Source organism: Microtus pennsylvanicus, chromosome 14, assembly GCF_037038515.1.
Source record: "Microtus pennsylvanicus isolate mMicPen1 chromosome 14, mMicPen1.hap1, whole genome shotgun sequence".
Taxonomy (NCBI): domain Eukaryota; kingdom Metazoa; phylum Chordata; class Mammalia; order Rodentia; family Cricetidae; genus Microtus; species Microtus pennsylvanicus.
Window position 1 is genome coordinate 3,520,199 of NC_134592.1, and position 20,695 is coordinate 3,540,893.

A 20,695-nucleotide genomic window follows, 5' to 3' on the forward strand; every position below is an offset into this window, starting at 1 on the left:
AGGCAGTGCTGTTTAGCTAGATATTTAGTAAGCATGCAGTTTTAATTTTGGTTTTCAACTTTCACCTGAATAACTAATGATCCTAAGTTTATCTTCATGTACTTATTTATCATATAAATATTCTTGTTGATTATGCCTGTTCAAATCTTTGCTCATTTTTTTATTGAATTGTTTTTCTAAGTTTATTTGTGTTTTTGGAGAGAAGGTCTTGTTTTGGAGTCCTGGCTGTCTTAAGCTTTCAAAAATCCTCTTACCTCAGCCTCTCGAGTGCTGAGATTGCAGGCATAATTCATGCCTGGCTGAATTTACTTTATGTTGTTGCTGTTATGCTGGAGATTGGGCCCAGGACTTTGCATGTGTTTGGCCAGCACTTTATAGACTGAGCTATACATCCTATTAAGTTTTGAAGCTTTACATAGTCTAGATGTGTTTTACATGTATTTTATTATATCCCATATTCCTTCTTGTAAAATTTTTTGCCAAAAAGAGGAAAAGTTAAATTTGGTGGAGTTTGACTTATTTCTCATGATATGCTCTCGATGTCATGATGAACAGGTTTTACTCAATTAAAATTCACAGAGGGTGGCTTGTCAGGCATATTTTCCTGAACTTTTGTAATTTTAGGTTTTACATTTAGGTTTGGTCTACATGATGAGAAGTACTAGTGTCCAGGTTTATTTTTATTAATATTTTTGTATATGAATGCCCCATTGAACTTCTCATTCTTGATGGCCGTCTTGGCTGCATTCAAAGCTTCTGTTGCACATGTGGCTCCTATCAGTTTGATGTCTCCAGCGAGGGCCTCTCTGTTGTGCATCCCTCCTGCTCTGGCCATCACGGAACTTTTCGTTGTCTCTGTAGTTTGTTCCTCTTCTAGAAAGTTCTCTCTCTGGAATAAACATTTTTGGATTGGGTAGGAGTAAACTATATACGAATAGCTTTACAGCTGTTTCACAACTGCTGTGTACAGGTTTCCCCTCCTCTGGGTAAATACCAAGTATCTGGCTAAATATCTTCAATTCTCAGAATCTAGAATTACTTAGAAGATAATCCTCATATTAAGTGTTGGGTTACCTAGATTAAGTTAGCCTCTGGGTATGTCTGTGAGAGATTATCTAGTTGGTTGAGATGAGAAGACTTATCCATGGGATAGGATTGCAGGTTGCATGTATGAGAGAAAGCAGTTTGAAGAATTTGATTCCTGGATTGCTCAGTTAAAAATTGTCAACTGTCTTTCAGAGTGGCTCTGCCATCTGCATTCCCACAGGCATTCAAAGCTTCTGTTGCACATGTGGCTCCTATCAGTTTGATGTCTCCAGCGAGGGCCTCTCTGTGTGCTCTGTGCCCTCACCAGCCACTGCCGTCCGTTTGGGTCATTCTGCTTGGTTTCAGTGGTTCCTCATGTGTGACTTGCATTTCTCTTGTGACACTTGGAACAATTTTGTCTTTTCTTATGCTCATATGCTATTTGTGTGTCTTTTTTGGTAAAGTACCCATTAAGGTCTTTGACCTGTTTTAAAATTGCTTGTTTTCTGGTAGTTGAGTTTTATATGTTTTGATAAAAGACTTTTGTGAGGTAAGGGTTTGGCAAATATTTTCTCCTGTGATTCTTTTCATTCTTTTAACTAAGTAAGGCTTTTAAATTAGTTTATTTTTATCCCTCTCCAAACACTCTTAACATCACAGATAATGTTTCCTCTCTCTGTACTGTATTTATATCTACGCTTTACACATAAAAAGCACAAGCCATTTTTTACATCTCTACTAACCATTTTTTGCCCTTTTGGGGAGATGCGGTTGCTATGGAGACTGTTTACAGTGATAGATACCATATGGATTTTGATGCTATTAAAAAAGTATCTTTTTTTCAAACAGAAAAGAACATAAAATTTATTACATGACTCAAGCTCTAAGTTTTCTTTCCTGATTCTCTAATAAACTACCCCAATAAAAGCACCTTAAAGGAGAAAGTATTTAGTTGGCTCACAATCCAGGGTTTAGTCCATTACGGCAAGGAAGTTGCAGTGGTAGGAACTGCTCACATTGCGTCCCAGCCAGAAGCAGGGAGCAATGAATGCCAAGTGCCACAGCTCAGCTTAATCTCTCTCCTTTTCTAAGTTTAGTGCTCGGCCCAGGAGGTGGTGCCTACTCACAGGGATACCCACAGGCCAGCTTGACCTAGATGGTCCTCATTGAGACTCACAGGTGATTCTAGATTGGGGTAAGCTGACAACTAAAACTATCATACAATCCAAAAGATCCCTTCAAACCATAGTGTTTTCTAACTTCTAATATAGTGAGTGTAATTCAGCGTTGTTTTCAAGGCACTATATTTTTAAGCCTCCTCCCTTCAGATGCCTCCTTATATAAGATGATACAGCATTTGCTGTAACAGGCACATTCTCTTTGTATTTCATGTTATCTAGAGGGCTGTGTATACGATGTGTGAGTAGCTGTTGTGCCCAATGTTGAGGAAACAATGGCAAGAAAAGTCCGCACATGTTCAGTGCAGGACAATCATTCTTTCATGTATTTCCAGCCATGGTTGTTGACTGCACAGATGAGTAAGAGGGATGACGGGATGCGAATACAGCGCTCTATGAAATGCTCCCTTTGTTTCCTTTGCCATCTCAGTATCATCAGCGGAAGTCAGGAGTGTGAAGCTGGAGCTTCTAGAGGAGATCATTCACATCCGTGTGATTTCCCCCTGGGAGGTCTGCAATGTGTCTTCATTTTGTTATTCACTAGCTTTCTCTTAAGTTCAATCCGACCGGCCCTCTTCTTTTTTTTCTGTTTTTATGTGGGGTTTTGATGTTGGATGTGATTTGTTGTTTTAAGTGCATTTACCATAGTGGTCTGCAGAGATCTCATTCATCTCAGACTGGTTGCCTTATGCTTTGTGCTTTCTTCAGGGATGGGGTGGGGCAGGAGAATAGTCACACTGGATGATTCTTTGATGTCTTTGTTTTAATTTCTTCCTGAGGTACCTGCATATGGAATTTGAATTTATGACTCCCAGATGTTTTATTCATTTGTGGGTGGCAGTACTTTTCCTGGTAGTGACTGTGTACCTGTTTAAGTCCCCTGCTCTGACTTGCACTGCTCTGTTCTCAGTCCATGCTATTCTCTTTCCTTATAAGTTGCCCATAAACAGCACTTTTCTAAGGCCCTGTTGAATGGCCCTCTTTCCCCAGCCTGGAAATCCTGGAGGATTCTGGGCTTAGAATCATGTCTTCTTTTTCTGGAGTACCTGCTTAACAATACTCTTGGTCTTTGAGTATGTTGATCTCCTTCCTAGCCCTGTATATATATTGCCTCAGTGATGGAACAGTTATGTAATGGTACAAGCTTTGGTGTTCGTTTCTTGTTTTTCCTCTTATAAGCATATTGAGGTTGTAGTCTCTGCTAGAGATGCTGAAAACTCATGGTCCTGAGTCTTGATGTGTGACTTGTTAGTCTTGTGGCTTTAGGTGAGAGGTATATGGAGAGATTCAGATCTTTAGATGCAGAAGCATTCACATATTTCTTAACATATAATGCTAATTTGATTGCTAAAATATATGACTTACAGTGGGTACTACGGGCCTTTAATTTCTAGATGGAGTCCTCACATCAGTGAACCACCAAAGTCCTCTTCAAGCCATAGAGCCGGTTGTTACATCTGCTTACAAGAAACAGAGCGTGGTGCTTTCACCCTTTTCTACTCAAGAAGGTACAAGAGCTCTTACACCTATAAAATCTTTCAAGCAGTAGTTATGCAAAGCGTTATGTTTACTTAAAGCTACTTTCCTCCATTTTTGTTTCTGCTTTCATTAGAAATGGCAGGCTTGTCATTTCACATCGCTTCCCTGGACGAGAGTGGTATTCTCAATGTGTGGGTAAGTGGGAGGTGCGAGGCCGTGCATACTGCTGAGTGGAACCGGCTGGGGGGAGACTGGCACCTGGCTTGGGGAATGGGTCAGGGATAGAACAGAACAAGACAGTAAGACCCTTTGTTCTGGGAAGGGGTGTGGAGTTGTATGCCTGGCCTTGGCCTCTGGAAATGCATAAGGAAGACCATAAGAAGGCCTCACTCCTAAAGGATATGTTAGGACTTGTATAGTGAGCTACTAATGAGGTTACTGAGAGAGGAGAATAGTGAGATAAAAGAATGAATAAATTTAAGTCATTAGTTCTAAAGCAAATGAGTAGTCTTTTTATGAAACAATTATATTTTAGGATCTAATAAAGCAATGTTATTTTATTAGAGCTATTCTTTGATTGTTTCTTAGTTTTAAAATGTATCAGTATCCATTTTTTCAATATTCTGTTTTTAGGTGGTTGTTGAATTACCAAAGGCAGATATCTCTGGTTCAATGAGTGATTTAGGTAACTATTGAAGTAAAAATTAATTAATTATTGTTTGCTAAAATGATTAGAGATTAAAGATAACACAACATGCTTTGAAAAATAAGTCATCAGCAACCTGAAAATGAACATCAGAGTTGTGTGGCCATCTCACTAGCTAAAGTGGTTGAGTGACGTCTAATGTGGGTGTCGTAAATTCTGTCATGGTTGGCATTCATTCTGCTTTGTGTCATAACTTAAGGCAACTGTCTTCTTTTCCAGTATTCTTCAGGTGTCCATGTCCTAAGTCCTTCTTCAGTTGGGGCTTTCTTCTGTGGATTTGTATATACCCAGTGTACATGAGTTCATTAAGTGTGGCTCGCCTCGTGCCACTTGGAGTGGGTGATGACACAGCGTGCTAAAGTGTCCCATGTGGAGCAGGAAAGATGGGGAAACAGTTCAGGATCCCCAAGGTGTGCTGTTGTCCATGCCACTTGGCATGGCTTCCAGTACTAAGAGGCCCCGGACAATTCAGTTCTGATGGATCTTGGGGCTATTTTGTCTGCATCTTAAGCTCAGCTTTCTTACCCTGAATTACAGCTGTTAATTTTCTTTCTTTCTTTCTTTCTTTCTTTCTTTCTTTCTTTCTTTCTTTCTTTCTTTTTTTTTTTCTTTTTCGAGACAGGGTTTCTCTGTGGTTTTGGAGCCTGTCCTGGAACTAGCTCTTGTAGACCAGGCTGGTCTCGAACTCACAGAGATCTGCCCGCCTTTGCCTCCCGAGTGCTGGGATTAAAGGCGTGAGCCACCACTGCCCGGCAGCTGTTAATTTTCTAACGACAGCTTGTTTCATCTTATTTGTTTCAAGGGTGTATCCCCTGATAGATTTGGAAAAAGATAGGAAAAAAAAATCCAGGATTGACACTGGCCTTGTTTCAGGTTCAGGTTCTCAGATTCAGAAGCAGGCTCTTCACCAAACAAGTGCTGATCACTTCTTGTTGAAGAGCCATTCAAATCAGTTTCCTGATTGTGGTTGAGACCAGCGGCAGCAGGCCTGATCTGCAGATCTGCCTCCACTGGGATGCCATCCGTATTGTTGTACAGTGAATGTAAGAGACAAGTCATGCAGTGTGCTTGCAGTTGCCCTTCCTAGCAGTGAGGTGAATATATTTCTACACGCTTTTAATTCAGCTGCACTCCAGGTTCTGGATAGCATCTTGCCTATAATTTCGGTTTCATTATATTAAATCTCTAATTCTTTCCTCTGCAGTAATGTACAAAAGGGAGAATAGCTTTAAGACAGACATTTGGCAGAGACAACTGAAGGGTCCATATTTGAGGAGAACAAAGGAAGGAATGGAAAACAAAGCCAGGTCTCCTGGGAGCTGTAGTTCCATGGTGTTTGAGTGGAAGTTAGAGTTTCTGATCAACAGAAACAGCCTGGAGGAGCTCAAAATACTGGTGACCATTCACCAAACTGGAAACTTGGTGGGTTTCTGATTGGCTTTGAATGACAATTGCCTTGGATATTTACAGCACAGGGTTTGGCATTTGGAACTAAGTATTCAATACATGTGATGCCAATTGTTCTCACCAGTCTGAAAATGTGTGCACATCTGGATCATGGCCCCATGGGATTCTGATAATGACCTATAAATTCCAGACTCTCCTCTTCAGCAAGGCACAGACACCTCCACCAGATTTAGAGGGAGTCCTTCCTGTATTTATATTTTGGCATTCCTTCTGGTTATGATACTTAAATAAGGAAGAGTGAATCCAGACAACTGTAGGTAGAATTGGGGTTAACTTGCATTAAGAGGTGTGTGTGTTTGTGGTTTGTCTGATTCTAGGTTTGATACCTGGAGGGAGGGTCAAATTGGTGCACAGTACTGCGATCCATCTGGGCAACAGGTGAGACATCCCCTGGGATTAAGCAAGGCCCTCATCCCACAAGGACTCTGCTTCCTGTTAAATGCATGTTCTGTTTTGCAATGAGGACTTATTCAGTTTTTGCTATATGAATTATATCAGTTAATGTAACAAATATATTTTTCAGATATAGGGCTTATAGACATTAGTAAAATGTTCTTAGCTTATAAATTTAGTCAAATATGACTGTCTTTCATCTAATTTTAATTTAGACTTAAAGTTAGTTAAACTTGATCAAGTCAAGTTTTAGGAACTGAAAACATTGAAATAAGTTTTATTTATAAATTTACTTTTAGCTAGGCATTGCATACACCTATAATCCTAGCAAATTCTATTTGGTAGATAGAAGCAGGAAGATTAAGAGTTCAAGGCTAACTGGCTTTTTGAAGCCCTTTCTTTTTGGAGGGATACCTTGCTCAGCCTAGATATGGGGGGAGGGTCTTGGTCCTGCCTCAAAGCAATGTGCTAGACTTTGTTGACTCCCCATGGGAAGCCTTACCCTCTCTGAGGAGTGGGTGGGGGTGGAGTGAGGGGAAGGTGGAGGGAGTGGGAGGAGCGGAGGGAGTGGGAACTGGATAGGTATGTAAAATGAGAAAAGATCGTTTAAAAAAATAAAAGAAGTTGAAAACAAAACAAAACAACAAAGAACAAAAAGAGATCAAGGCTATCCTTGACAATACAGTGAGTTTGCAACCAGCTGGGATATATAAGAACCTGTCTCAAATAGTTAAATAAACAAACAAAAACACCACATAACAGCAAACATTAAAAAAAATACAAAAAGAAAAAAAAAGCAGTATTTCTGCTTTTTACTCATAGAACTTACTACGAAGTACAGATTCTTAATGAATGTTCAGTATTAGTGTTCCATGTTCCTTATTGGTTCCCAAAGACATATATTTCTGCCATTTACTCAGTGAGGCTGTTAGTATGTGAATTACCTGTGAAACATCTTTGAGTCTGTGTCCTCTTTCTCACACAGAACACAGTGAATACAGTCATTCAAATCAACTTACTTGACTGGAATATAATTATGAAAGGAGATAGTTCAAGTCATCAGATATGTTGCAGGGCTAGGCATGCGCATGCTCTTCAGGCTATGCCTCCTTCCCGTGCTGCGTACCTCTGCCACTGCCGCGCTGCGTACCTCTGCACGAGATGCTCGCACCTCATGCCGTGCATTATATTTATTTTTAACTGTAATTTCCTCCAGGATTTAACTGTATACTCTTACAGGACTTAGCTATATACGCTCCAAAGGGAAGTAGTTAATGTATTTGATGCCATATGTTCATACCTGTATTTTTGCAAGAATCTGTGGGAAAGGAGGGGTACAGGCAGACTGTATTATAAGGAGAGCCCTAACTCTGTAGCTTCCCTACCTTGGGTAAACTGGGGTGTCTGGCTGGACTGATGCACCAGGTCCTTGTCCCTTTTCTGCCACCTGTGGACTGTGGATGTCCTGGAAATATGTCACCCTCAGTGTAGCAGTCATCTTGCCTTCAGTGATCCCAGCAAACATGCCAGTGAAGCAGAATATTCCTTGTTGGCATGGTTATAAGAGTTATAAGAGTATGATGTGTTAGTATGAACATAGGCATGTAGGAGCTTGAAGGAGGGAAGGGTTGTGTCCAGACAGATGGGAGCTTTTGGGGAAAGTGTTATGTGGTTCTTTGAGTGAGAATGGTCATATAGGCTCATATACTTGAATGCTTATACACCAATGAGGAGAACTGTTTAAGAAGGATTAGAAGGTGTGGCCTCGTTGGAGCAAGTGTGTCACTGGGGATGGGCTCTGAGATTACCCCTGCCTGCTCTCTGTGGATCAGGATGTAAAGATCTCAACTCCAGCTCCAGTGTCATGCCTGCCTGCTTCCTGCCGTGACCAAGCACTACCCTTTTAAACTGTCAGCAAGCCCCCACTTTTGTAAGAGTTACCTCGGTCATGGTTTCTCCTGACAGTAATAGAACACTGACTAGGACTTGATATTGGATTGATCCTCAAAAGCTTGGCAAAGGAGCATGTCATGGCTCTAAGGCAAAGATACCTGTGTGTAGACATACCAGCAAATCTGCAGTTGAGAAAGATGGGGTGAGCTGATGGCTGACCTTGACATGCCTGTTGCTGTGCTGGCAGTCTAGACAGTGTCTTGGAGGTGACAGGGTCTTATTCTAAAGAAGTGGAATGTCATTTTTGAGATGTAGGATAATCAACTTGGAAAGATTTGAGTTTGAAGTTGGAGAAACTGGAGTCAAGGAGACCAGTTAGGAGGCCAATATAGTGACCTGTATGAAAACCAGTATAGCTGTGGAGAACTGGATGTGAGTTCAAGAATAGGATTGGAAATCAGTTGGTGATGGAAACAGTGAGAGGGAGGAGCCTCAGCTGGTTTGACTACTGGGTAGTGCAGCTGGGGGAGATGTTTGTATGTCGTGTGTAAGTGTCTTGCCTGCCTAGATACATGTGCACCACATGTCTGTCTGGGCTATCAGAGGCGAGAAGAGAGCATCAGATCTTCTGGAGCTAGAGTTTCTGACAGTTGTGAGCTGCTGTATGAGTTTTGGGAACAGAATCCAGTTCTTTAAGTAAGAGCAGCAAATGCTCTTAATTGCTGAGCCATTTCTGCAGCTCCAAATATAGCTGTTTTTTGTTTTACTTTTTTTTTTTAAGAAAAGAAAAATCTCTTCCCTAAGAACAAAAAGGGAAGTTAAGTTAGATAATAAGGTTTTGAACTAATGCTGACAACCAGTAGGCCAGGTTCTCAGGCCTTTCCTATAAGCCTGTGGCTCAAACCTTGTGCAATCATAGACACACGGGGCTTGCCTGAGTTAGAATTGAGACCCTTGCACAGTACTCTGGAATTCACTGCCCCTTGAGTGTGAGGAAAATAAAGTTTCACTCCCAGTTAAGGGAAAATGGTTACTTGGAAGATCAAGCTAGATGTGTATGGGAACTTGCAAGTATCAGAGTCCCTGGAACCTTGAGGTAAAGATGCAAGAACATCTGCCTGATAGGAAGCTGGTAGTTATGGGATTTCCACAAGCCTTCTGCAAAAGATGAGTTCACAAACTTTCTAGGAACCAGAAGCACGAGGAAGCACAACAGAGCTGTCATCAAGTGGGATTCATCCGTCAACTACTAATCCCCATCTCTCGGCATCAGACCTGCCGCAGTTGTACAATACACTTTTCAAAGCAGTGCTGTCGTTTCCAAATTTCAACCAGTGAGTGATTCAATAATAGATTCAACATAGTTGATAAAAGAATCAGGAAACAGTGATGGGTCTGCAGAAATGATCAAGCGTGCAATACTTGAAAGAGAAATAGGGAGCAGAGTAGTAGCTGGAATCATGGAAGAAGTGTGATAAAGCTGTTCCTCCCTGGATGATGTGTGGCAGTGCTAAGTGAGTGTAAGGTGTTGCCATCACCCAGGTTTTGCAAAAGCCATGTGTTCATCTCTGCTGTTTATTTTACAGTCTTTCCCATAAAGATAGTGAATTCTGGGGGTCCACACAAACACTAAGTGTCAAATTTCTGCCTTCGGATCCTAATCACTTTGTTGTCGGCACCGACATGGTTAGTAGTGTTTTACATTTCATCCTTTCCACTTAGCCTTACCTCATAGATATCTTTATAGCAGATTAACTTACTATTTGCCTTTTTATAATGTCTGAATTATTTCATGAATATAGTTTTGTCCAGTCTAATACTTTTCTTTGGCCATTCTTGGTATTCTTTATTTAATAATTAGGGACTTATAAGCCACAGTACCAGACAAGATTGGAGAGTGTCTCCCAAGGTGTTCAGACCTCAGCAACATGGTATCAGATCAATAAAAGTTAATGTGATCGATTTTTCACCGTTTGAAGAAACCGTATTCTTGGTAAGAAGGTCATTTTTCATTGATATTAGGTGCCTATAGGACCCTCATAATAGTGTAATCTAGCAGAATAATTTAGAAAGTGTTGATCTCTTAGTAATCTACAAATTTTTATCATTTGTTGGGCTCCAGTGATCTAAAAAGGAGACATGGGATATTATTAACAGAAAACTAAATCAAGTTAACTCAGAAATTTAACTCTCTTAAGAAATACTTTGTTCAGATGCAAAGTACTTAGAATTTAACAGGAAGATACCTATGGTCATGGTAAGTAATCCAGTCCTGAGCGTTAACCCTCTCCTCCAGAACAGTCATCTGTCACTTATGAGAGCCTCGGACCTCTCACCTCATTACCTCACACTGTATTCTGTTCTTAAATGTCACACTGCCTCTCAACACTGTTACTCTGAGGACTTAAGTCTCTAGCTCAGGAATCAGTGGGGACAAACTTCATTCAGACTGTAGCAATGGTTTACCATCTGCCTGGCTAAAAGTGCAATCCCAGAATATACAGAGCCTTTAAGACCTCTTGAAGAGAAGCCAGTTTTCAGTACTCAAGACTTTGTGTATTCGAGTCAGAAGTTGCACACTCAGACATGGTGCTCAGAGATTATTTGGCTTAGTTCTTGCCCCTGTATCCCATATGATTGTGTTACTTATCTGAAATTAGGGTTTAAATGTGTTTCTATATTATTTTATTTTAGGATTTGATTTCTCTTGTTGACATTTGATTTGAATACACACACAATTTTTTTAATTTTATGCAAGTACATCTTTTTTGAGTATGAGAAAGGATTAAAGAGTAAGGAAGAAATAATCCTCTCTTTATAGGCTAATAATTTGTTTTTTCATTAAACCAGCCGAGTTTTGTTTTATGAAAATTTCAATCCAAAGGGAACACATAGCCATACTGTCAGTATAACTAGAGCTGCTTAAAGGTGACATTCTTTCTGTGGAGCTCGCCCCAGCATCCTGGGCTGGTGTCAGCTTCTAGGGTGAGGGTTTTTTGTAGGATAGGTTTCATGTCTTTTTATTCAGAAAACAAAAGCAAGCCAAAATGATATTTTACAAACAGGGCAAGCGTTATAACACTCTGATAAAATGTCCTGACTATTGAGATTTAATTTAAAAAGAAAGAAAAATAGGGTTTCTGTATCACAATTGCAGGCTGGCTGCTCAGATGGAAGCATCAGATTGCACCAGCTGACGTCCGAGAGGCCTTTCATGCAGTGGGACAGCAGCACCAGTGGCCACTCTGTCACTAGCCTGCAGTGGTCCCCGACCAGGCCTGCTGTGTTCCTGGTCCAGGATGATGCATCCAGGATCTATATCTGGGACCTTCTTGAGAATGACTTGGGTCCTGTGGCTCAACAGTCCATCTCTCCAGACAGGTGAGTACAAGGCCCATCACCCTCATCTCTGGTCTTTCTGTGTGTGTGTGTGTGTGTGTGTGTGTGTGTGTGTGTGTGTGTGGTTTGAGTAGGCGTGGCCCCCACAGTCTCATGTGTTTCAGTGCCTGGCCCAGAAGGATTGGTGCTATTAGAAGGTATGGCTTTGTTGGATTAGACGTGGCCCTGTTGGAGGAAGTGTGTCACTGTGGAGGCAGGCTTTGAGATCGTATGTTCAAGCTAAGGCTAATATGACACAGAGTTCACTTTCTGTTGTTGTGGGTCAAGATATAGAACCCTCAGCTCCTTCCCCAGCACCATGTCTGCCTGTGCACTGCCCTATGTCCCATCATGATGACAATGAGCGGAACCTCTGAAACTGTAAACCAGCCCCAATTAAATGTATAAGAGTTGCTGTAGTCATGGTGTCTCTTCACAGCAATAAAACTCTAGCTAAGACAGCTGAGTTGGTCAAATTTGAATAAAATCCTCTGTGTCATAAGGATGCCCATTTATGAGTGAACATGCCACAGACACTTATTCTCTGCACTCTGTCTGGTCTTTCTTAAATCACAGTTTTAAGTTTAAATTCAATACTACATTTATATATTATATAGTCAAAAGTACTTTTTAAAGACTGCTGTAGGAAGTCTTACAGCCAGTGGTTTCCCACCCACTGGGGCGTGGCCTCTTATACTATATGTGCTGATGTAGAGCTTGTGTTCGGCCTCTTTTCCGGCCGCTCTTTCTGCTTGCTGGATTCGGTTTCTGGTCTCCATTCAAGCAGAGGATTCTGATTTGTGAGTTTACCCCTAAATAAATATCCATCTATTTCTCAATTCTGAGCTAGTGTGGGATTTCTTTTAAGCGTCCTTCCACAAAAGGTAGTTTTAGTTAGAAGCCAAATAAAAAGATGCACAGAACTCCTCTATGCCCTTCTCAGATGCCCAGAACTCCTGTATGCCCTTCTCAGATGCCCAGAACTCCTGTATGCCCTTCTCAGATGCCCAGAACTCCTCTATGTCCTTCTCAGATGCCCAGAACTCCTCTATGCCCTTCTCAGATGCCCAGAACTCCTGTATGCCCTTCTCAGATGCCCAGAACTCCTGTATGCCCTTCTCAGATGCCCAGAACTCCTGTATGCCCTTCTCAGATGCCCAGAACTCCTGTATGCCCTTCTCAGATGCCCAGAACTCCTATATGTCCTTCTCAGATGCCCAGAACTCCTATATGTCCTTCTCAGATGCCCAGAACTCCTGTATGCCCTTCTCAGATGCCCAGAACTCCTGTATGCCCTTCTCAGATGCCCAGAACTCCTGTATGCCCTTCTCAGATGCCCAGAACTCCTATATGTCCTTCTCAGATGCCCAGAACTCCTATACGCCCTTCTCAGATGCCCAGAACTCCTGTATGCCCTTCTCAGATGCCCAGAACTCCTGTATGCCCTTCTCAGATGCCAGAACTCCTATATGTCCTTCTCAGATGCGCAGCCACTTTGCTGCCAACACCCGCACCCTGGACCTTGCCGCTGTTGTTCCCTACTGACCCATGGTGGTCATCCCATTCCACTTTCCATCAGCTTCTCTACTAGTGCTCACTTAGACAGTACTGTGAAACTCTCTACAGTGCAGTTGTCTTATATTCAGCCTCAGAAAGCACAGTGGATGGAGAGTAGTGGAATAGTCTCCCAGCATTATCGTTCAGGAAGAACCATTTTATAGGAGTGTCATGCAGATTCAGCATATGTTTGAGTGGTCTACAACTTACTCCTACTTTCTCAGAGGACAGAGCATATGAGACTTAAGTCGTGGAGTCTTTGTTCTTGTCAGGCCCTCCAGCTCTCTGCACCTGAGTCACACCAGTCCCCAGGCAGCCTTTCCACACGCACGTGGAAGAACCCTGCTGACGTGAATTGCCACCCATACTACTTTGTTTAAAAACTGTTTAAAGCATTTGTTTATTTATATTTATTTATTGGTGTGTATGTGCACACACAAGCATATATGCTATTTGCTCATGTGGCGTTCAGAGGACAACTTGGTTCTTTCCTTTCACCATGTAAGATCCAGGAATAGAATTTAGGTTTTCGGACTTGGTAGCAAGTATATTTACTGGCTGAGCCATCTTGCTGGCCCATTGCTTTGAAATTATTCTCTGCCTTTATTCCTTTATTTCAAAGTAGCAGTATTTATAGAAGATTTCATTTGGAAGAGTTCTCTCTTGATCCCAATTTGTTTAGTCTGTATTTTGTTCTTTGAATTTTATAAATATATATTATGTATATATGTATATGCCAGGGCCTTGGGGTTTTTACTTCTTTTTATTGAAAATAGATTTTTTTTCATGAAATCTATTCTGATTACAATTTTCCCTCCCCCAGCTCCTCCCAAATTTGACAAATTTCTGGATTCACCCAAATCCACACTCTTTCTTTTTTCTCTCTCATTAGAATACAAAAGGCAATAATAATAATAATGATAATAGTAATAATAATAAGCAGTAAGATAGAAACAAACCAGAATAGGACAAAACAAACAAACGGAAAAAGCACAAGAAATGAACAGATGGTGAGACACATTCTCACATACAGAAAATCCAAAGACATAATGTATAGGCAAAAGATCTGTTTTTAAAAAGATTTAAAAAAAGTCTAGACAAAACATTGTGAGATGAAAACTTGGAAAATACCATTGAGCTTGCTTGGTGTTGGCTGTCTACTGCTGGGCTTGGGGCTAATCCTAAGTGTGGCTTGTGTGCTCAGTACAACTCTGCTGGAGAAAACATTTTCCCATTGTGAGTGGTTGTCAACTGGAGATAGATTCTGGCTTAGGGATGGGGCCTTGTGTCTACTTCCTCTTTTAGCGCTGGAACTTATCTGGCTTAGACCTGAGTAGGTCTTGTGCCTGCTGCCACTGTCTCTGCAGTTCATATGTGTTTCAGTCGTGTTGTGTGTGCCCTAAAGGCCTTGTTTCCTTGCCCACCATACCCACTGGCTCTTCCAACTTGTCTGCCTTTTCTTCCCCAGGCTTCTCTGAGCCCTGAGGGAGGGATTTGATGGAGACATCCATTTAGGACTGAGTGTTCCAAACTCTCTTACTCTTTACACATTGTCCAATCATGAGTCTCTGTATTTGTTGCTATATACTGCAGAAGGAAGCTTCTCTGATTAGGGCTGAACAATACACTGATCTGTGGATGCAGCAGAATGTCTTTAGAATTTTTAATTGCTACATTCCTTTAGCAGAACAGTAAGTAGTATTTGGCTTTTCCTTAATATCTGGCCTATCTAGTTTCAGGTTCTTGGCCCCTTGGGCAGTGTCAGGGATGGGTTCCCTTTCACAGAGTGAGTCTCAATTCCAGTCATATAGTGGTTGGTTACTCCTACAACTTTTGTGCCACTATTGCACCAGTGAATCTTTCAGGCAGGTCACCATTGTAGACCACAAGGTGTGTAGCTGGGTTGATGTTTACATTTCTCCTCTGGTAGTGTGCACAGTACCTTCCAATACCGTGAACATTAAAAGGCTCTAGGTGGGTATCAGCTTGACTTTTCCATGTTTAGTGAGTTATGTAACTGTTGTCTTTAGCAGTAGGGTCTTGCTGTCAGTTTATGGAGAGCAACCAATAGCCTTAGCAATAGCCTGGATTGTCTGGGGGTTTTCATGAGGTCCCTTTGGCCAACAGCTCAATTAGATAAAACCCATTCCTGGCACTGGAAGTTTAATTTGGTGACAAGAGATGTCTGGTTAGGGCTTTGTTTCCTCCTTTATTTGGTGATTGCAATTTATATTTCTTTCACACATGTATGTTTTTAGAAGTTTCTACTGTAGTAGGTTTTTATGTTACTGTGACTCTGCAAATGGCCCTTAGCTTTAGCTGTCCTTCCCCATATTTCCTCCCTTATCCCTTCTTCCCTCCTTTCTTGGTCAGTTCAGCTGAAGTTTAGGACAACTGAGGAATAAATTACATTGCTTTTTAAAAATGAGAGAGAATAAAAGTGACCAAAAGCAGGTAAATTCTGATAGAATGTAATGGATATATTGACAAGCTCTGAAAAAGTGGTAGGTAGATTGGTATTGCGCTAGTTAAATATCTGTCAAGAGCACTGGCTATAATGGCATGCGTGCAATCCTAGCACTTGAAAATCTGAAACAGGTGGTTTGCAAGTTTGAGGCTAGCCGGGCTCATGGGGAATTCCTAACTAAATTGGGATACATAGCCTGACCATGTCTTAAAAGAAAGGGAAACAGAAAATATATCAAGTTCTGAGCAGAGTGACTCATGCCCATCATCCCAGTACATGGAAGACTGAGGTGGAAGGAGGATCACTAAACTCAGAGATTAGAGAGCAGTCTGTGCATCATAGTGAGGCCCTGAAAAGAAACTTAAAACTCAACCAGTCGGTTGCTCCAGCCTAGGTAAACATAGGAGTACATTTTACATCTGTAGTTTTCCAAGAGAAGCCCCAGGGAGGCCATGACAGAAGGAACTGGGCACTTTCTGCTGGCAATAGGAAGGTCTGTGTGGGGACAGGGTTCCCTTCAGATTGGGTTTCTGAGACTCACTGCTGGAGGAGGTAAGGGTGGACCTGGACGCATACCCTCAGCACGGCAGGGACAGTGGCATGGGCACACAGGCTTCTCCCTAGAGCACATAATGGAATGGGTGCTGCTCACAGGAGCTCGTTGCTGTACTGACTTCCTAATTCATGTTCTTTCTCACCTGTAGGCTTGTGGCCATGACCATCATGGGGGATCCCGAGAAGGTCAGTGGTAGCTTTATGGCCCTGGTGTTGGCCAGGGCCTCTGGCACAGTCGACATCCAGTACCTGAAGAGGCGGTGGACCACCCCAGCGGCGGATGAGCACAGCCAGCTGCACATGCTTCTTCACAAGTGAAAACTTAGTATCAGGAGGATGACGAGTACCTAAGACTTGATTACAAGATGGATCCCTTGACTCTGTGTTGATGTGATTTGTGTACATAGGATATGTATATTCTGTACATAATTTGTTTTAGAAGAACGGTACTTTGGTATTCCCAGAAATAAATCACTATTTTTAATGGAAACAATGAACATTTTAGTGTATACTGAACTTCAAAGGAAATACTGAGTGATGTCCAGAAAGCTCAACTAAAAGTATTTGCAGTTATTTTTGGAACAATTTAAAAATATTGTCATAATTATATTACTGGATTTTAAACAGCCTGTCCTGAAAATGTACTTTAATAATTAGAATATTTTCTTAGCTATGCATAAAATAATGAACATATATCTAAAGTAAAGAAACAAAACAAAACAAAAACAACTGCTCACTTTGGAGATGACCTCCACCAGCCTTCTATTTTTAAAGTTTTCTTTAACACCAGCTCTTGGTGTGATTTAAATGACACCCATAGAATTGAGTCAGACATATTTTATATTTTACAGTGTGCTTCTTATAAAAACCATCTTCATATAGAAATAATAGAAGTGAATAAATTTTCTTGAATATGGAGCAGTAGGAGAGGCATCAATGCATTGGTGCTGTCTTAACAATTTGTAAATGCCAGAAACTGGTTGGAGAGGCTAGAAGTCCCAAGTTCTGCCTGCACAATGGCACCGTGCAGCCACCATGCAGCCGTGTCTTACTTGGCAGAACAAAGGACAGACAGAGGGCGCTAACACGCTCCCTTCCTCCTCCTGCAGCCTGCAGCAGCTCTAATCCATTCAGGAGGACTTGTCCTCCCCAAAGGCACCATCTCCTTTCGGTTCAAGTTCCAGTTTGTGTATTGGAATACCACACATGTCAAAGCCACTCAGGAGAGTCTGAGGGTGAGCTCCTGGAAAATTCCCTATGTCTTGCTAGTCCATCTGTAGGGAATGTATGCAGCATATTTCGAGCTTTTTCTGCACTTTCCCAGTCAGAACTGGAATGTTTTGGGCCCAGAAGGTGGCTGAAAAACTTTGCTGCCTGCATCTGAGCCCATGGGAATATACACTTATTTCCCCAGTGCGTCACAGCTGGATGCTCTGACTTCCTATCTCGGTGTCTGTAACCTCCAGCAACCCATCAAGCTTTGCTTCCTTTCTCACTGTGTTGACTCAAAGCCCACTTGTTTATCATGAAAACAAGTAGTTCAGATTAGTTTATCCCATCTGTAGAAGCTCAGCTCTAAGGCTGTTCAGACTTATCCCAGTGTGTACTTGTACATGTGATACACAAGTAGATGAACAACAAGACACACATGCAGGCATGCACAGGTACATGCAAATGTAGCATGGCATGCTGACCCAGACAGATGCGATTGTAGTTGTCTGGTTTCTCTCCACAAGGTGGCACTGAGTCTTTATCCCCTGTCATGCTGGTCACTGAATGACAGGAAGCAGTGGACAACTGCAGACAGAGATGGAGGAACACAGTGGCGGCCACTGCTTGGCAGGAAGGGAGAATGTGTGACGGAGGGCATGTTTATGTGATTGGCACGGTGCCACTGAGCAAGTGTGTGCGTAGCCAATCTGTGTTAAACAAAGAGCTGGACTCTCCTCTCTGCAGCTTCATAAAACTCATGACTCAGGATGCTGTTTATAGGTTTCTTTCTTAAAGTAGGAATCAGTACTCCTCTTTTTTCTGGATTTTATCCATATCTTAGTGTCTGGGACTCTCAGATAACTGTGGCTATGGACAGTCATCTCCATCCTTTGCATGGCTCTTGGCTGGACGTGGATGGCTTCCTGGTTGTTGTGATGACTTTTGGGTTATGTGGCCCAAGCATAGCAGTGTTTGAGGTTTATTTATTTATTTTTGTCCTTTGGGGCTGTTCAGGCTGGCTTGTATCGCAGAGAAGGTCTGATGGACAGAAAAGGCATAACGAGAAGAAGGGCCAGTACTGAGGTAGCTCTGTGGGCCTCTGGAAGGCTGGGTCCATCTGAGGTCCTGCCTGAGTCAGGTGCTGAGAGCAACCGGTGGAGAGACTGTTCCTTGCCTGCTGTTGCTCCTGGGTAGCGTGCCTTTCCCTGTCACTTAATCTGTGTGGCTTCCACTCCCACAGTCGCACAGAGTATTTCCTTTCCAAGCTTCACTGCTGAATATTCTGTGAGTTATACAGAAATTCATGATCCATTCTCCCCTCTAGGGAACACAGCCCACACTGTGTCTCCCCCTGCACCTCTGCACTGGCCTCTCTGGGCCTCCAATGACAGGGACAGTGAAGGGCGGAGGATGACTGTGCTAGCCTGCGGTTCTCCCTCAGAAAATCTCCCCTTGCTGGAAACAGGACGCTCCTTCCTTAGAGTCTGGAAGGTGACTTTGAGGGCCTGGCAAACCCAAGCATGAGGTCGACTCGACCTGGGAGGGCTTTGCCATGTTTAATCCTCACTATGAGCAGGATTGAGAGTCACCTCTGGGTGTGTTTGTGGGTGCAGTTCAGAGAGGATTACCTGAGCAGAAAACTTACTGTGGAATATGCGCCACGTTTTCCCCAGGGTTGAAGCTCTAGAAGCAGATGAGGGTCAACGTTTCTGTCTTTCTGCTTCCTGTCCCTCCATGATGGGACCCACTCTTCTGAGTCACACCACTCCCCAGCACCATGGCCTGAGCCCTCAGAAATGATGACAAATCTCGCCTCTTCTTCAGCTCTTCTACCCCTAGTTTCTCTATAGTGTTTTGATCATGGTGATGTTAGAACAGATTAGCACAGGTAGCCTGGGAGGCTGCTGGAGCAGTGTGACAGCGGAGAAAGCAGGCCACAAGAGGGCACCAAGGAGTCTGATGCAACACTAGGGAAGAGGTAAGAATAAAAGAACTTTCCAGGATTGGTGTAATGTATTTATTTTCCTTCCCCCCCCCCCCCGCCTTGAGTAAGTTGTGTTAATCATAATTCCACACAATTTGTGTGTATGCTGATGTATCACTCACAGCTCTTAGAAGTTCTAAGTGTGATTTTCCTGAGGTTTACAACATTGCTGTTCTCATGCTGAAATCATTGTCCTTTCTCCCAGTACAGTTGTGCCTTTCTCCTTGCTAAGCTTCGGTGGTGGGGGAGAGGCTCTATTGAAGTCTTGTCAGGTCTGACTGGGACTTGCTTCAGATTCTTCCCGTGACATCTAGGGTTCAGGCTTTTGGTTCGTGAGACCTTTGTTTTTCAACATCCTGCTTAGCACCCTGAGGTGAGTGCTGTCCCAGGGAGCAGGTACTTGTTTGAAGCACAGGCCTTTCGGTGGGGCTGGGGCTCTGTTGTTTGTTCAGGCCAGTCTCAGAGAAGCAATCTCTGTACCTCTTCCCCTTCCAATCCCAATTCCTTCCACCGTGCCAGCTGCATGATACCACTGATGTCCTGGGAAGATGGAGCGAAGGTCCTGGTACAGTCCTTCCCTCACACCAGCTTCTGTGGGCACCCGGTCTATAGGTGCTGTCTCTCCAGGACTTTGGCCTAGGTGGTCTCAGCACACTGATGATTCAAGGCACATGTGTCCCTGGGCCTCAGTGAGCTTATCATAAGGGAAAGCTTAGTCGTAGCTCCACACACAGAAGTTCCCTCCTTGGTATTCAAGTGTGTTCACTGGAAGAAACCAGTGGGCAGACAAACCAGCTAGCAGATGAAATGCCCTGGTAGAAAAGAAGCAGACGCGCCCAGGAGGAGTAGAAGACTGGAAATAATCAAACTGAGGGCAGAAATCAACAAAATAGAAACGCAGAAAACAATCCAAAGAATCAATGAAACGAAAAGTTGGTTCTTGGAGAAAATCAACAAGATCGACAAACCCCTATCCAAACTAATTAAACGACAGAGAGAGAACACGCAAATAAATAAGATCAGAAATGAAAAGGGGGACATAACCACAGACACAGAGGAAATTCAGAGACTCATTAGATCTTACTACAAAAGCCTGTATGCCACAAAACTAGAAAATGCAAAAGAGATGGACATTTTTTTAGATAAGTACCACATACCAAAGCTAAACCAAGACCAGGTGAACGATCTAAATAGACCTGTTAGTCGCGAAGAGCTAGAAACCGTTATCAAAAATCTACCTTCCAAAAAAAGCCCAGGACCAGATGGTTTCAATGCAGAATTCTACCAGAACTTCCAAGAAGAGCTAATACCTATACTCCTTAATGTATTTCACAATATAGAAACAGAAGAGTCATTGCCAAATTCCTTTTATGAAGCTACAGTTACCCTGATACCAAAAC

At 42.4% G+C, this 20,695-nt stretch overlaps 1 protein-coding gene across 2 annotated transcripts in view; it reads left to right on the top strand.

Annotated features, from left to right (window-relative positions):
• Window positions 1–16,596, top strand: part of Dync2i1 (dynein 2 intermediate chain 1) — a 61,467-nt gene extending 44,871 nt beyond the window's left edge. For both annotated transcript variants that reach the window (XM_075947799.1, XM_075947800.1), the window contains exons 15-22: window positions 3,599–3,712; window positions 3,817–3,878; window positions 4,317–4,368; window positions 6,174–6,234; window positions 9,729–9,828; window positions 10,004–10,135; window positions 11,300–11,523; window positions 16,249–16,596. In XM_075947799.1, coding sequence (XP_075803914.1) covers window positions 3,599–3,712; window positions 3,817–3,878; window positions 4,317–4,368; window positions 6,174–6,234; window positions 9,729–9,828; window positions 10,004–10,135; window positions 11,300–11,523; window positions 16,249–16,417 — 914 coding nt within the window. In that variant the 3' untranslated portion in view covers window positions 16,418–16,596. The remainder of the gene's footprint in view (window positions 1–3,598; window positions 3,713–3,816; window positions 3,879–4,316; window positions 4,369–6,173; window positions 6,235–9,728; window positions 9,829–10,003; window positions 10,136–11,299; window positions 11,524–16,248) is intronic.
• The last annotated feature ends 4,099 nt before the right edge of the window (window positions 16,597–20,695 follow it).